The sequence below is a fragment of the Cherax quadricarinatus genome, chromosome 24 (assembly GCF_038502225.1).
Source record: "Cherax quadricarinatus isolate ZL_2023a chromosome 24, ASM3850222v1, whole genome shotgun sequence".
In the NCBI taxonomy this organism is placed as follows: domain Eukaryota; kingdom Metazoa; phylum Arthropoda; class Malacostraca; order Decapoda; family Parastacidae; genus Cherax; species Cherax quadricarinatus.
In genome coordinates this window covers 35,754,793-35,770,391 of record NC_091315.1, presented here as the reverse complement: position 1 = coordinate 35,770,391, position 15,599 = coordinate 35,754,793, and the positions used below count along the sequence as shown (strand labels likewise).

Sequence of the window (15,599 nt, the reverse complement as noted above, 5' to 3'; positions counted from 1 at the left end):
ACCCTGTTTGAACCTTACACATAGGCTGCCCCTCAGAGCTCTCTATCTCTGATTCAGAGAGGCCTAACAGGTGAGCAGACAGGCTGGGCTCTGCCACAATTACCAGTATAATTATTCCAAAACAGTCTACGGTTGTTTCCTTGCTACCATCGCTTCTCCAGCGAACCCCATAACATGTTGGATTCACTCTCTCCATTCAGTTACCTTCGGTACTCTTTTCCCTTACCATAAATTGAGCTGTAATATTTGTTTATATCTTACGCAACCATGATTTGTAATTCATAATAAATTGAAACATAATTGTTTAATCTTAAAATGGGAATAGTGGCCAAACTGGTAACTTTTCAGTGTTCTGCTCTTGTCTTGTTGCACCAAAGAATTAGGTATCTAGTGTATGGTAGACCCTCAGTATGCAAGGATTTCATTCACTCAGATATACTGTTTGATCCCTTTTCACTTAAAAATGTGGTCTTCAATCCTTGACCTTTACTCGAGTATACATGTACATATATGGTAATTATACCTGCCAACTCTGTCGTTTAAAATATTCATGTCTCTTGTCCTTGAAATATTAGCACAGTTCAATATTTGAGATTAATATGTAGAACTATTTTTAATAATATAAAGGGTGGTTGCCATACAGATTTTAAGTTTAGTTTGCAGTGGAATAAGTGATAAATAGAAATGGTTCTTTGGTAGTGTTAACTGTTTACCAGTGAATGCTGGTACTACCAAAGCTTATGTAAATAGCATTAATTGAGATTGATAGTGTATAATATATCTTGGCATTTTGTTCATGTGTTATCACTGAAGCATAATTTTACTGTATTTGTACTCTATTAAGCTCTGACTCCCTGAATTGATTGTTTAGATTTGAGCATCATAGTATAAATTGAGTTGTCATTATTTTCATTCTTTAGGGTGCCATGAATAGAGCCACAGGTGCTACAGCCATGAATGCACGCTCCAGTCGTTCCCATGCAATTTTTTCCCTGCACATTGAACAAAGGGAAAAAAAGGAAGGGTAAGTAATTTTTTTATCAAGTACAGAACTTTAACCTATTTTTTTATTGTTAGCTGGTGTTATTTATATTACACTTTCTCCTACACCCTCCTTCTTAGGTTAATAAGTGTTTTGGACTTTGCAGAGACAGTATTACCTGTTCCAAGTTTCACATGGTGGACTTGGCTGGCAGTGAACGTGCTAAAAAAACTGGAGCAACCGGTGAAAGGTTCAAAGAAGGCGTCAATATCAACAAGGGCCTGCTTGCTCTTGGTAATGTGATCTCGGCTCTCTGTGAAGAGGGCAGCAGAGGTCACATTCCTTATAGAGACTCGAAACTTACCAGACTATTGCAAGGTAAGGATGAGGATTTTTCCAAAACTTGTCAGGAATGAGCTATCAGTATATTTAGAAAGTTAGATGCACATTTGTTTTTTCAACAGCCAATGCAAAGGAAATGCATTACCATAATTCATTCAGTAGCTGCTTTGCTTAAGTGCTGGCATCACACTTCAATTGGTCCTCATAACAAGCATTTTCTTTAGTTGAGGCGCTGTACTTCCCACATCCATATATTTGTAAAGCTTCTGATTTTTAGCAAATGATTAGTGCATTTGTCAGGTGATCATTCTATTTTCTGTGAAGCTAGAAACTTGAAAGTGAATATAGATAAAGAGTAAGGTGATGAGGGTATCGAGCAATTTAGATGGAAAAAAAAATTGGATATCACATCAGAGAGAGGGAGTATGGAAGAAGTGAATGTTTTCAGATATTTGGGAGTTGACTTATCAGCGGATGGGTTTGTGAAGGATGAGGTTAACCATAGAATAGATAAAGGAAAAAAGGTGAGTTGTGCGTTGAGGTATCTGTGGAGACAACAAATGTTATCTATGGAGGCAAAGAAGGGAATGTATGAAAGTATAGTGGAACCAACACTCTTGTATGGGCGTGAAGCTTGGGTTGTAAATGCTGCAGCGAGGAGGCGGCTAGAGGCAGTGGAGATGTTCTGTCTAAGGGCAATGTGTGGTGTAAATATTATGCAGAGAATTCTGAGTGTGGAAATTAGGAGGATGTGTGGAGTTACTAAAAGGATTAGTCAGAGGGCTGAAGAGGGGTTGTTGAGGTGGTTTGGTCATTTAGAGAGAATGGATCAAAGTAGAATGACTTGGAGAGCGTATAAATCTGTAAGGTAAGGAAAGGTAGGGGCCGTCCTCAAAAAGGTTGGAAGGAGGGGGTAAAGGAGGTTTTGTGGGCGAGGGGCTTGGGCTTCGTGCGTGTGCGTGTATGTGTGTGCACACATGTGCGTGCGCAAATGGTTTTTAGGACCTGACGAGCTATTGGAGTGTGAGCAGGGTAATATTTAGTGAAGGGATTTAGGGAAACTGGTTAGCCAGACTCGAGTCCTGCAAATGGGAAGTGTACAATGCCTGCACTTTAAAGAAGGGGTTTAGGATATTGACAGTTGGGAGGGACTTATAAACTGTTGCATCTGAGCGCCTCTGCAAAGGCAGTGATTATGTACAAGTGAGGTGAAAGTGTTGAATGATGAAAGTATTTTCTTTTTGAGGATTTTTTCTTTTTAAGTCATCCTGCCTTTGTGGGAGATGACTGACTTGTTAAAAAATAAATGCTGTAAAATAAGTTACTGTATGTTTATAATAAAATTATGCTTTTCTGTTACTTGTGTGTATTGGACATTTATCATAACATAAATTTTTGGTATCAAAATAAAATTCTAATGGATTGTATTTTTCCATTTTAACAGATTCTTTAGGTGGTAACTCTCACACGGTAATGATAGCATGCGTGTCTCCTGCAGACAGCAACCTTGAGGAAACTCTCAGTACACTGCGGTATGCTGACCGTGCACGAAAAATTAAAAATAAACCAATTATTAATAGGGATCCACAGGCTGCTGAATTGGCAAAGTTAAGGCAACAGGTATGGGATCTGTCTTATTTTAATATTGTGCAGATGCATATACCTAGGTAGTAGGTTGGTAGACAGCAACTGCCCAGAGGTACTACTGTCTTGCCAAGTCATTGTAAAATGGAAGCCTGTAATTGTGTTACATGATGGTAGGATTTTGGTCTCTCTCCTGTCTCATAAACAAGTATGTCTTGCTACTTCTGCTTACTTAGGTCACACTACACATGCATGTACAAGTGTATATATACACACCCCTCTGGGTTTTCTTCTATTTTCTTACTAGTTCTTGTTTATTTCCTCTTATCTCCATGGGGAGGTGAAAGTGTCAAATGATGAAAGTTTTTGTTTTTGGGGATTTTCTTTCTTTTTGGGTCACCCTGCCTCGGTAGGAGACGGCTGACTTGTTAAAAAAAAAAAAAAAAAGTTTTTTTTTTATCAAGTCAGCCGTCTCCCACAGAGGCAAGATGACCCAAAAAGAAAGACAATATCCAAAAAGAAAATACTTTCATCATCATTCAACACTTTCACCTCACTCATACATAATCACTGTTTTTGCAGAGGTGCCTAAAACACAATAGTTCAGAAGCACAACATACCCCTCCAAACTGCCAATATCTCAAACCCCTCTTTTAAAGTGCAGGCATTGTACTTCCCATTTCCAGGACTCAAGTCTGGCTAACCAGGAAGGAAGGCAGGGTAGGGGTCGTCCTCGAAAAGGTTGGAAGGAAGGGGTAAGGGAGGTTTTGTGGGCGAGGGGCTTGGACTTCCAGCAGGCGTGTGTGTGTGTTCGATAGGAGTGAATGGAGACGAATGGTATTTGGGACCTGACGATCTGTTGGATATCAAATTGGGGAGGAGGAATATGGAAGAAGAGAACGTTTTCAGATATTTGGGAGTTGACATGTCGGCGGATAGATTTATGAAGGATGAGGTTAATCATAGAATTGATGAAGGAAAAAAGGCGAGTGGTGCATTGAGGTTTATGTGGAGGCAAAACATGTTATCTATGGAGGCAAAGAAGGGAATGTATGAAAGTATAGTTGTACCAACACTTATATGGGTGTGAAGCTTGGGTTGTAAATGTTGCAGCGAGGAGGCGGTTGGAGGCAGTGGAGATGTCCTGTCTAAGGGCAATGTGTGGTGTAAATATTATACAGAAAATTCGGAGTGTGGAAATTAGAAGAAGGTTTGGAGTTAATAAAAGTATTAGTCAGAGGGCTGAAGAGGGTTTGTTACATGGAGAGCGTGTTGGGGGAAGGAAGGCAGGGTAGGGGTCATCCTCGAAAAGGTTGGAGGGAGGGGGTAAAGGTGGTGTTGTGGGCGAGGGGTTTGGACTTCCAGCAAGCGTGCATGAGCGTGTTAGATAGGAGTGAATGGAGACAAATGGTATTTGGGACTGACGAGCTGTTGGAGTGTGAGCAGGGTAATATTTAGTGAAGGGATTCAGGGAAACCGGTTATTTTATATAACTGGATTTGTCCTGGAAATGGGAAGTACAATGCCTGCACTCTAAAGGAGGGGTTTGGGATATTGCCGGTTTGGGGGGATAGTTTGTGTATTTTTATATGTATATACTACTTCTAAACTGTTGTATTCTGGGCACCTCTGCAAAAACAGTGATTATGTGCGAGGTGAGAGTGTTGAATGATGAAAGTATTTTCTTATTGGGGATTTAATTTCTTTTTGGGTCACCCTGCCTCGGTGGGAGACGGCCGACTTGTTGAGGGGGAAAAAAAATCGGGGAAACCGGTTATTTTTATATAGCCGGACTTGAGTCCTGGAAATGGGAAGTGCAATGCCTTCACTTTAAAGGAGGGGGTTCGGGATATTGGCAGTTTAGAGGGATATGTTGTGTATCTTTATATGTATATGCTTCTAAGCTGTTGTGTTCTGAGCACCTCTGCAAACAGTGATTGTGTGAGTGAGGTGAAAGAGTTGAATGATGATGAAAGTATTTTCTCTTTGGGGATTTTCTTTCTTTTTGGGTCACCCTGCCTCGGTGGGAGACGGCTGACTTTAAAAAAAAAAAAAATCAGTTGCCCCTCTGTAAACACGTACATCCCGAAGCACTGCACCCCCCCCCCCTCCCTCTGGGTTTTCTTCTATTTTCTTACTTCTTACTAGTTCTTGTTTATATCCTTTTATCTCCATGGGGAAATGGAACAGAATTCCTCCTCTGTAAGCCATGCGTGTCGTAAGAGGCGACTAACATTCTGGGTGCAAGGGACTAGTAACCCCTTATGTATACATTAAGGTTAAAACGAGAAACTTAGTTTTTCTTTTTGGGCCACCCTGCTTCAGTGGGATACAGCCAGTTTGTTGAAAGAAGATACATGCACCATATTCAGTTGTCCTTATACATACTTTGGTATATATTAACTGTTAAGTAATTGACAGTGTTAAGGAGAGCTGCTTGGGAATTTAACTTGGTTCAGTGCTGAACTAATTATGCATGTCCTTTACCTTTTTGTAGTTACAAGAATGTCTGGTTCAGTTTGTTCAAAGGCTGACAGCTGGTTCATGCTGAAATGCTACAGGAAAGTTTTTCTTCTCAAATAGTGATGAAATGGTAGAAGTAGGTCTGAAAAGAATGTAATGTTAAATCCAATGGCAGATTTTGAAAACTATAACTTAAATGCTGAAGATAGGACACATGAATATATGTAAATTTCTGCAACTACAAATTGGTAATCATCAGTGGGTTTATAAATAGGGATCACATTTATCTGACATGTAAGGGGTGGCAGCGTTCTTCATAATTTTGGTACTCTTTTGTAACATTTTTAATTCTTTTAAAAAAGTTCAATAAAATGTCATGGTTATTTTGATGCTAGATATAAGTATGGGGGATATGTCCATATTTCATTTTAAATCAAAATATTTCATGTGAAATATCTTGTGATCTTATAATAATTCATGGGCATTTCAGATAACTGTTACTATAGTAGGTCATCTATTTGACATCTTTTTATTTTGTGGTTTGCAGGTTCAGCAGTTGCAAGTACAACTGTTGGCCTCAGGCAGTGCAAGTGGAGGAGTAGCAACAGCATCATGTGATGAGGTACCTACAGAAAATCTGTCTTAAGCTAGAATGTTTTGTCAAAATAAAGAATTACAGGATTATTGAAGAGAGCTAACAAGAACTGTAATAATAATAATATATTTTAACTATGGTCATCTTGCTATCTTTTTTTTTTTCTTTTTTCCTCTTATCTTGACTTCATATAGTATTAGTTTTGTAATAAGTTTCACTGCATAAATTTCACTTTAGTTTTGGAGGTGAGAAAGTGTTGGCACTCTGAAGAAATGGTAGGAATATACCTGTAAGACCTGTGACTAGTCTAGATTTTCTACTCTTGTAGCATGGGCTTTAGTAGTTTGGCTGTACAGGGATGTGTGATGTATCTTGGTTGTTTAACATGTTTATAGATAGGTTTGTAAAAAGTGAATGCAAAGATGTATGGCAGGTGTATGATTAAAATATGCAGAATCAAATACAAAATGGGAGTTGTTGCAGTTGGTTTTACTGATGACACTGCTTTTGGGAGATTCTGGAGAGAAGTTGCAGATGTTGGTGGATGAATTTGGGAGGTGATGAGGGTAGAAAAATTAGGTAATGATTAGATATCAGATTGGAAGGAGTATGAAGGAAGTGAATGTGTTCAGATATTTTGGAGTGGACTTGTTGTCTGATGGGTAAATAAAAGATGAGGGGGAACCATAGAATTGAAGGGGAAAAAAGGTGGTTGATGCATTGAAGAATCTGTGGAGACACTGTTATCCATGGAGGCAAAGGTGGGAATGTATGAGTATAGTGGCACCAACACTTGTGTGGGTGCAAAGCATGGGTTGTGAATTCTGCAGCAAGGAGGCTGGGGGTAGTGAAGATGTAGTGTCTGAGAGCAGTGTGTGTGTGGTGTAAATATTATGCAGAGAATTTGTAGCTTAATATCAGTAGGTGGTGTGGAGTTATTTAAGGTATTATCAGAGCTGAGGAGGGGTTGAGGTGGTTTGGACATTTAGAGGACGAAGTAAAATAGGATGACTAGGAGGATGTATAAATCTGTAGTGGAGGGAAGGTGGGTCAGGGGTCCCCCAAAGAAAGGTTGCAAGGAGTAAAGAGGTTTTGTCCAAAGGGCTTGGACATGCAGCACTGTGTGTGGGTGTGGGTGTGGGTGTGGGTGTGTGGGTGTGTGGGGGGGGGGGGGTGGATGTGTGTGGGGTGGGTGGGTGTGTGTGTGGGGGTGGGTGGGTGTGTGTGTGGGGGGGGGGTGTGGGGGTGTGTGTGGGGGGTGTGTGTGTGTGTGTGGGTGTGGGGGTGGGGGTGTGGGGGTGGGGGGGGGGGGTGTGGGGGTGGGTGTGTGTGTGTGTGTGTGTGGAGGTGTGTGTGTGTGTGGGGGGGGGGGTGTGGGGGTGGGTGTGTGTGTGTGTGGAGGTGTGGGGGGTGGGGGGGGGTGTGTGTGTGGGTGGGGGTGGGTGGGTGTGTGTGTGGGGGTGGGTGTGTGGGGGTGTGTGTGTGTGGGGGGGGGGTTGTGTGTGGGGGTGGGTGTGTGTGTGTGTGGGGGGGGGGTTAGGAGTGAAGGCATGTGGCTACTGGGACTTGACAAGCTGTTGGAGTATGAGCAAGGTAACGTTTTATGAAGAGATTTGGGAAAACCAATTGGCTGGACTAGAGTCCTGGGGGTGGGAAGTACAGTACCCCCAGGACTCTAGTCCAGCGAATTGGTTTCCCCAAATCCCTTCATAAAGTGTTAACTTTGTCAAGCTCCAACAGCTTGTCAAGTCCCAGAAACCATTTGCTTACACTCCTATCTAACACACTTACACACACATGCTGTATGTCCAAGCCTTTTGGACACGAAACCTCTTTACTCCCTCCATCCAACCTTTCTTGGGAGGACTCCTGACCCACCTTCCCTCCACTACAGATTTATACATCCTCCTAGTCATCCTATTTTACTTCAACCTCTAAATGTCCAGACCACTGGCTGCCTCCCTACCTCGGTGGAAGGCAGCCAGTGTTAATTTTTTTTTATTATGCTAAATACTAAGATTGCAAGTATTTACTGCTTGCAAAAAACAAGCTTTGTAACAAAGAATATCAGTAAATGGATCAGAGGTCACAAATATTCTTGTAACTAAGTATATTTGTACAGTGGAGCTCTAAATATTGGCCAAAATCATTCCAGAAGGTCGTCCTAAATTCGAAGTAATATTTCCCATAAGGATTAATATAAATACAATTAATCCGTTCCAGACATCCGAAAACATTAATAAAAAATAAATTTTTTAAAGATTAATTATAGTTTTACACAAAACAATGAGAACTAAATAAAATAAATAAATGAACATTTTAAATCACTGTTACATGCCTTTATTGAAGACTCTTGTTGGCTTATGGAAGACAGGGAGGAGGAGAGAGGGAGGACTGATTATTGTTTGGAAGGGGAATCCCCCTCCATAAGGACTTCGGGTATCAAAGCCTTCTCTGGGGTTACTTCCCTGCCTGCCTGCTACACTCACTGCCTCCCTTCCACACTCCCTGCATACCTGCTACACTCCCTGCTTCACACACACCCTGCATGCCTGCCTGCTACACTCCCTGCCCCTCTACACATCTTCCATTGGGCCCATGGGGGCATATTTCAGTCACATTTATTAAACAAGCACAAAAACCAATGGATTTTAAGGAAATCTTTGGATGGCTGCACGGAGTATTTGCTCATTCACCAAGAGACGCAGGGAGACTGACACCTACATGTGGCATCCCAGCGGGAGGCAGGCTGACATGTATAATACGGCCGATTTGTGAGGCACTGGCTGAAATACGGAGCAAATTATCTGCCCAAAAACGGGCCTAAATACGATTCTGCCGATAAACGCAGCGTTTGATATTTGGGGTTCCACTGTATATTGGAGAGGTCAGCATTAGTTGCCACTGCAGCAATTCGTCCAGTAGCTTAAGTGTTGGCTTGCTTGTCTTGGGGCTTTCATACCATGGATTTGAACCTGACCATTCCTGAAATTAAGTTCATTCTCTACCCCCCCCTCTTTTTGTTGTTGTTCATTTTCAGATATGTAAACAACCAATCTGTAGTTGCTTCTGGTGGATTCACTGCAACTGAGCTTGGTTTCATTAGTGTTATTAATAGCAGAATATTGCTTTAATTTAACTGGTTTAATATGATCCTTACTCGTGTATCTGATTAATTTGCAGATTAATGCTCTTTTGTCACAAAATCAAATGCTGCAGGATGAGAATGATAAACTTGATCGAGCTTTACGCACAGCTCTTGATGAGAACACAAATATGGCTGAGAAAGCTCTTATGGTGAGTTACCCTCTACTGTTCAGTTTTGTTCCAAACTCAGTATGAAACAAACGTGTGTGTGTGTGTGTGTGTGTGTGTGCAACATGATTGTATTTTTTCTTTATTTGTATGAAGTGCAAAATCTTTTTGAGGTCATTCTGTGCAAGAATTGGTGGAGGCTCTGTCCTCTGTTAAGCACAAGACCAGTATGTTGTTCTTGCACCCAGGCTTTACCCCACTGGCTAAACTACAATTGGTATAATATTACTGTTTACATATTTCTTTGGTGTATAGCAGCTGTAGCATAAGACATCAGTGTGACAGAGTATGTTATTCTGTTCTTTGATCATGAGAAGATGCCATGTATCAGATCTTTCCAACAAGGATGGACTGTAAAAGAAGAAATCTGAAAGTGAACATAGAAAAGAGGAAGGTGGTAAGGGAATGTGTTGGTAATATGGTTTGGATGATTAGATTGGAGGGTATATGGAGCAGATGAATATATTGAAGCATTTGAAAATTGATGTATCAGCAGATGGATGTATGAAAGACAGTGAATTATAGAACAGACCATGGAAAAGAAAGTGGGTAGTGTTAAGTCTGTGGAAAGAAAGTGTATCAGTTTTGCAAAAATGGGGATTTACCAGCATTTAGATGTGCCAGCACATTTTTAGGTGTGAGGTATGGTCTTCATGTTGCAGCTAGGATGTATCTTGAAGCAGTGGATATACAGACATTGTGAAGGGGTTGTTAAGATGGTTTGGTAGTTTTTAGAAAGGATAGAGCAAATTAGATTGCTCCAAATTGTGTACAAATCCAGGGTGGATGGAAGATGGTGTATAGGACATTAAGAGTTAGAGGGTGTGAAAGATGTTTCGAGTTTTTGGAATTTGATATGAAGTGTAAGAAAGATAACATTTATGAAGGGATTCAGGGAAAAGCAATTAGCTGAACTGTAAGTGGGAAGTATAGTGCCTACACTTTGATGGAAGGGTAGGAATGTTGCTGTTTTATGGGTTATTTGAATTGATATCCATGTAGGTTTGGAAGGACAGCTACAGAATGAGTGATTGTGAATGTTTCCTTTAGGTGTGTCTTTCCCCCCCCCCCCCCCCCCCCCCCCCCCCCTTTTTTTTTTTTTTTTTTTCTTTTTTTTTAATTGGTATTAGTGTTAGGTGGCTTTTTGATGCCTCTCTCTTTAAGGCTGAAATGTCTCGAGACCGCTTGAAAATGAAACTTGAGGAGTTAAGAGCACAGACTGGAACTACAGTTGAGGCCCTGAACAAAACTCTTGATGTGACTGTTAATCCACAATTTGAAGATAAAATAAACCTGGTGAAGGAGTTGCAGTTAAAGGTTATTGAACTACAGGTGAGTGATGTTGAGAGTTCTTTTGTATGATCTCTTGACTTGTCAGAGTGGATCAATACAATAAGCCTGAGTCGAAGAAATGAAACACACTAAGACACCGAGTATTACATGTAGTTTTCTTCTTGTAAAACTTGTAGTGCCTTGTGTTTTAAGAATTGCAAAACATTTAACATAATCAGTGAATATTAGAGGTTTTCCAGGTATGCTGTAAAACTGATGTAGGTTTATTCTATCACTTCACTTGATTTTGTAATGTCTACTACATAACCATGTAGTGTGGGTACAAGCAGAGAACTGTCTACAGATCAACATAAATGCCATTGAATATACATGAATTATTGCTTATATGGTTAACAGCAATATTCATAAGCAGTGAAGCCTTGGCTCTACTCATCACTATGCCTATAGATGCTCACTTTTAAATCAGTGTGATTCTTAATATATTTTTAATGCACTACTTTTGCATGAATTTTCTCTTGCATAGTTCACTTTGAAATCTTTATTATGTCAGAGTGAACATCGCAAGGAAGAGAAAGCCATGATGGACCATGAGCTGTCACGACACAACATTTCCATCGTGCCCACTGATAGCACAACCTCTACCCAAGATCTAGAGTGTGAGAATGGTGAAAATTCAGCTAACCAGATACCTAGAGAGTTTGGAACGGCATTCACCCTCCGTCAAGCTAAACTTAATGAAGAGCTTCAGGTAATTAATATAATAAGCTGGCCTGCCAAAAATAAAATGTTTTGGTATTTGGTGTATGAAGAATGTCAAAGTACCATAACTGAAACCATTCACAATCTGTACATACATACATATGTTTTTAAAAGTACTTAACCTCATTTTCTTAGTGTTATTTACTTTTTGATTGCCAAAGCCAGAAGTAGCTTTAGTTCTCTTTTTTACCTTTTATGTTATGTCCATTTCAAATTGCCTGTATGCCTCCCTCCATACTTTAAGAATAATCTAGTTCTTCGGCTTTTATTCTTTACCATTTTTCTGTTCTTATCTGTACAAACTTTCTTTCTATTTTGATTTTTGCTAAGAAAATTAATTTCTTGAGTGGTTTATAGCTCCCTGTTCAATTTCATACTGTTTTTCTGGGAGTTTCAGGCCATATATTCTTTGAAATCTCCTGAGTTCTTGCTTCCTCTGCAATTTTTCTTTAATTCTTATTTTTGCTAAATTTTAGATTATGCAATATTATCTTTTCAGGACTTGAACAAAGCCTTAGCAATGAAAGAAGAATTAATGAGCAAAATGACAATTAATGATGCCCAGTTTCTGGCAATGAAAGCCAGTTATGAGAGAGAGAAGAAGGACCTAGAAACTCACATTGATCTTTTGGCAAAAGAGAAGGATGAACTTTTACAGCAGCTGAAAGTGGCCTCTCATTGCTCAGCAGGAAACAAGTAAGCTATTGGCTCTATCTGCAAATTGAAAAAAAGTACATATGGCTAAATTTGGCTTCTCTAAAGAGTTGCTAGTGGAAAGCACTATTCCAATCTAAAGATTACAAGTGCGATATAAAACTGTCAAAATGTTTATTTCATTAGTCAATTTTTATCATGATCATATACAGTGGACATGCATAATTTGCCCTGATCGTGTTCCTGAAAACTGTGCTACCAATGATTTTTGCAACTTGTGAAGTAAGACATGTGGGGAAACAATAGGATAGTGTTCCTAATTACTATCATTATTCAAAAAATACTTATTCCTACCCAATTTCACAAAAAGGCCATTGTTAGCAAATGAAGATGTAAAGTAGTAAATGTTTGTGTTTTGCTGTACTCCATGGCAGTAACTAATGTTAAGATGGTGAAAATGTGGCTTAGCACTTAGCTCCTTTTACAGTGAACAAGGTTTTAAATAATTCATCTTTTCAGGGTGTCTGAACAACGTCGCAAGAGGGTTCAAGAATTGGAAACTCAGATTGCTGATCTAAAACAAAAACAGAAAGAACAGGCAAAGCTACTGCGCATGAAAGAGCAATCGGAAAAAAAAGTCGACAAACTTAAATCTGAAATTCAGGTACGTACGTACGTTATGAACACCATTAACCCCTTGAGAGTCCAGGCTGCCAATTTGAAAATTCCCCACATGGTCCAAGACTTCAAAAAAAAAATTTTATTTTTTCTTATGAAATGGTAGAGAATCTTTCCTGAAGGTAATGCAACAAAAAGTACGAAATTTGATAAAAAATTGATGAACTTGCACTCTTGCAAATTTTGCTGTACCAGTGATAATTTACACACCGCTGATTTTGCCTACATTGAGTCCTATTTTTGGCCAATTACAGTGGAACCTTGGCACTCGAACTTAATTGGTTCCGGAAGGCTGTTTGAGTGCTGATCTGCACAAAATTTATTTTTCCCAACTAATTTTCTTTTTGGTTGGCTGTTATCACTAACCCTCTTAGGCCCCATTGTGACTTATTTATACAGTATAAAAACACGCCAGAAAATGCGAAGAAACGTGAAGTAGTTTACAGCGAAGTTCTGGCAGTTCATGTTTGGCTGAGTGCCGAGCAAACGGTTGACTACCAAGTGATTTGTTTACCAAACAAAGCGTTAAGAGTACTAAGGTTCCACTACATTGTTCCATTAGACCAAATTCTTAGCTATTTTGCTAATGTGTGTTCCATTTTAACTAACGAGCACAAGAAATTGAACTACCCAATAAAGTGATTGGAAATTGGTAATTTGGCCAATTTCACAGTTAAAAACCACTTTCAAAATAAGGTCCAGAATAAACAGTGCAGGCATTCCTGGCACTAAAATAACATTTCCTCTGTTTATTAGTTGTTTCCAGGGTTTACAGATAAAATCCATTTTGATTTTTATTAGTTTTTATTCACACCAATAAATAAAAGATTTACTGTTATGCAATATTGTAATAATTATATAAATAATATCAGCACATTCATGAACACACATTAAACCCACCAGGTAAAATGTATTTGACGCGTGGTGTGATTTGTTTACTCTTGAACATTTCAATAATCAAACATTTCCCCTACTCTAAGATCAATTCCAAGTTTTCAGTACCAAAACCAATCAAAATAGTCTATTTCTGTAATATATCCTCCATTTTATCAAATGAGACCAAGAAGCCACATATACAACTGTAAAAACCAGATGAAAATACACTGCCAAGTTGCTGTTTAAATCCAAAGTTATCATCATCATCAATATCATCATCATCAATATCATCAATATCATCATCATCAATATCATCATCATCAATATCATCATCAATATCATCATCATCAATATCATCATCATCAATATTATCATCATCAATATTATCATTATCAATATCATCAATATTATCATCATCATCATCAATATCATCATCAATATCAATATCATTATCAATATCATCATCAATATCAATATCATCAATCAATATCATCATCAATATCATCATCAATATCATCATCAATATCATCAATATCATCATCAATATCATCAATATCATCATCAATATCATCATCATCATCAATATCATCATCAATATCATCATCATCAATATCATCATCAATATCATCATCATCAATATCATCATCATCAATATCATCATCATCATCAATATCATCATCATCATCAATATCGTCATCATCATCATCCCGTGCTAAAGGATTTGTTTTATATGGTGCACACTTGCCACATAAATGCATTCTCTCATATCTAGGCCCAAATTTACCACTTGCAGCTTGTCTGAGTGAGCTGAGCTCAGTGTTAAAAACAAATTACTCCCCTTTCCCATTCTCTCCAGTTTGAAAATACAACACGTGTGGTAGCAATAAGACTGCCTCCATCATGCATTCGTGTTTACCCCCCCCCCCTCCTTTCCATTCCTTCTCTCCATCTTATTCTGTCATCATATCAGATACATTGCTGTTTTAATCTCTGCCAAACAAACATGAGCCGTCCATATGTGCCTAAAATTATACAACAAATAGAAGGGCATTTGGCAGAAAATTAATGAAAATGTCAGTGCTTACAATACACAAATAACCTGCACATAGAAGAGAGAGCTTATGACAATATCTCGGTCTGACTTGGACCATTTACAAAGTCACTTTGTAAATGGTCCAAGTCTGACCAAAGTGTCATCGTAAGCTCCTGTCTCGTATTTGAAGATTATTTGTATACTCTTCGTCATGGTATTGTGCTTTTTTTATTTTATAGTGTTTACAATGTTTGTATCTGCAGATCAGCATTCATGAGAAATTTAATCCAAAGTACCCTGTTTATATATATAGACCTTACCATGTGTCGTTTTTTAATATTAAATCATCATCTGTTACAGAGTATGAAAGCTACAAGGGTAAAGCTTGTTCGCCAGATGAAGGAGGATAATGAAAAATTCAGAGTATGGAAAGCACAGAAGGATAGGGAGGTATGTTATATTTTAAATACTGCTTGAAGTTATTAGGTGATATGCGTGGTGCATTGAGGCATCTGTAGAGACAAATAACTATCCATGGAGAGAAAAAGGAGAATGTACCAGGTTATAGTAGCACCAACATTATTATATGGGTGTGAAGCATGTGTTTTAAATTGTTGCAGCAAAGAGATGGAGGCAATAGAGATGTAGTGTTTGAGGGCAGTGTGTGATGTGAATATTACATGAGAATTTGAGTGTGGAGATTAGGTGCTACGTTATCAAAAGTACAATTCAGAGGGTTGAGGAAAGGTTGATGAGGTGGTTTGGGCACTTAGGAGATGGAGCAAAATAGGATGACTGGATATGAGGGTGCAGGCAGGAAGGGTAGAGGTCATATCAGAGAGGAATCAATGAAGGGGGGTTAAAGGAGAGTTAAGGGCTTGAACATCCAACAGACGTGTGTTGTTTTATCAGTTATTGGAGACAAGCGGCTTTTGTTACCTGATGTGCTGAGGGGTGTTCATGTAAGGTAACATTTATGAAGGAATTAAGGGAAACTGGTTAGCTAGACTTGAGTCTTGGGAGTG

At 39.0% G+C, this 15,599-nt stretch overlaps 1 protein-coding gene across 4 annotated transcripts in view; it reads left to right on the top strand.

The window, feature by feature from the left end:
* LOC128690924 (chromosome-associated kinesin KIF4A-like) overlaps positions 1–15,599 on the top strand; it is a 64,325-nt gene that overhangs the window by 8,728 nt on the left and 39,998 nt on the right. For all 4 annotated transcript variants that reach the window (XM_070088369.1, XM_070088370.1, XM_070088368.1 and 1 more), the window contains 10 exons: positions 921–1,024; positions 1,149–1,360; positions 2,769–2,944; positions 5,919–5,993; positions 9,150–9,263; positions 10,446–10,613; positions 11,125–11,322; positions 11,833–12,029; positions 12,507–12,651; positions 14,935–15,024. In XM_070088369.1, the coding sequence (XP_069944470.1) occupies positions 921–1,024; positions 1,149–1,360; positions 2,769–2,944; positions 5,919–5,993; positions 9,150–9,263; positions 10,446–10,613; positions 11,125–11,322; positions 11,833–12,029; positions 12,507–12,651; positions 14,935–15,024 (1,479 nt within the window). The remainder of the gene's footprint in view (positions 1–920; positions 1,025–1,148; positions 1,361–2,768; positions 2,945–5,918; positions 5,994–9,149; positions 9,264–10,445; positions 10,614–11,124; positions 11,323–11,832; positions 12,030–12,506; positions 12,652–14,934; positions 15,025–15,599) is intronic.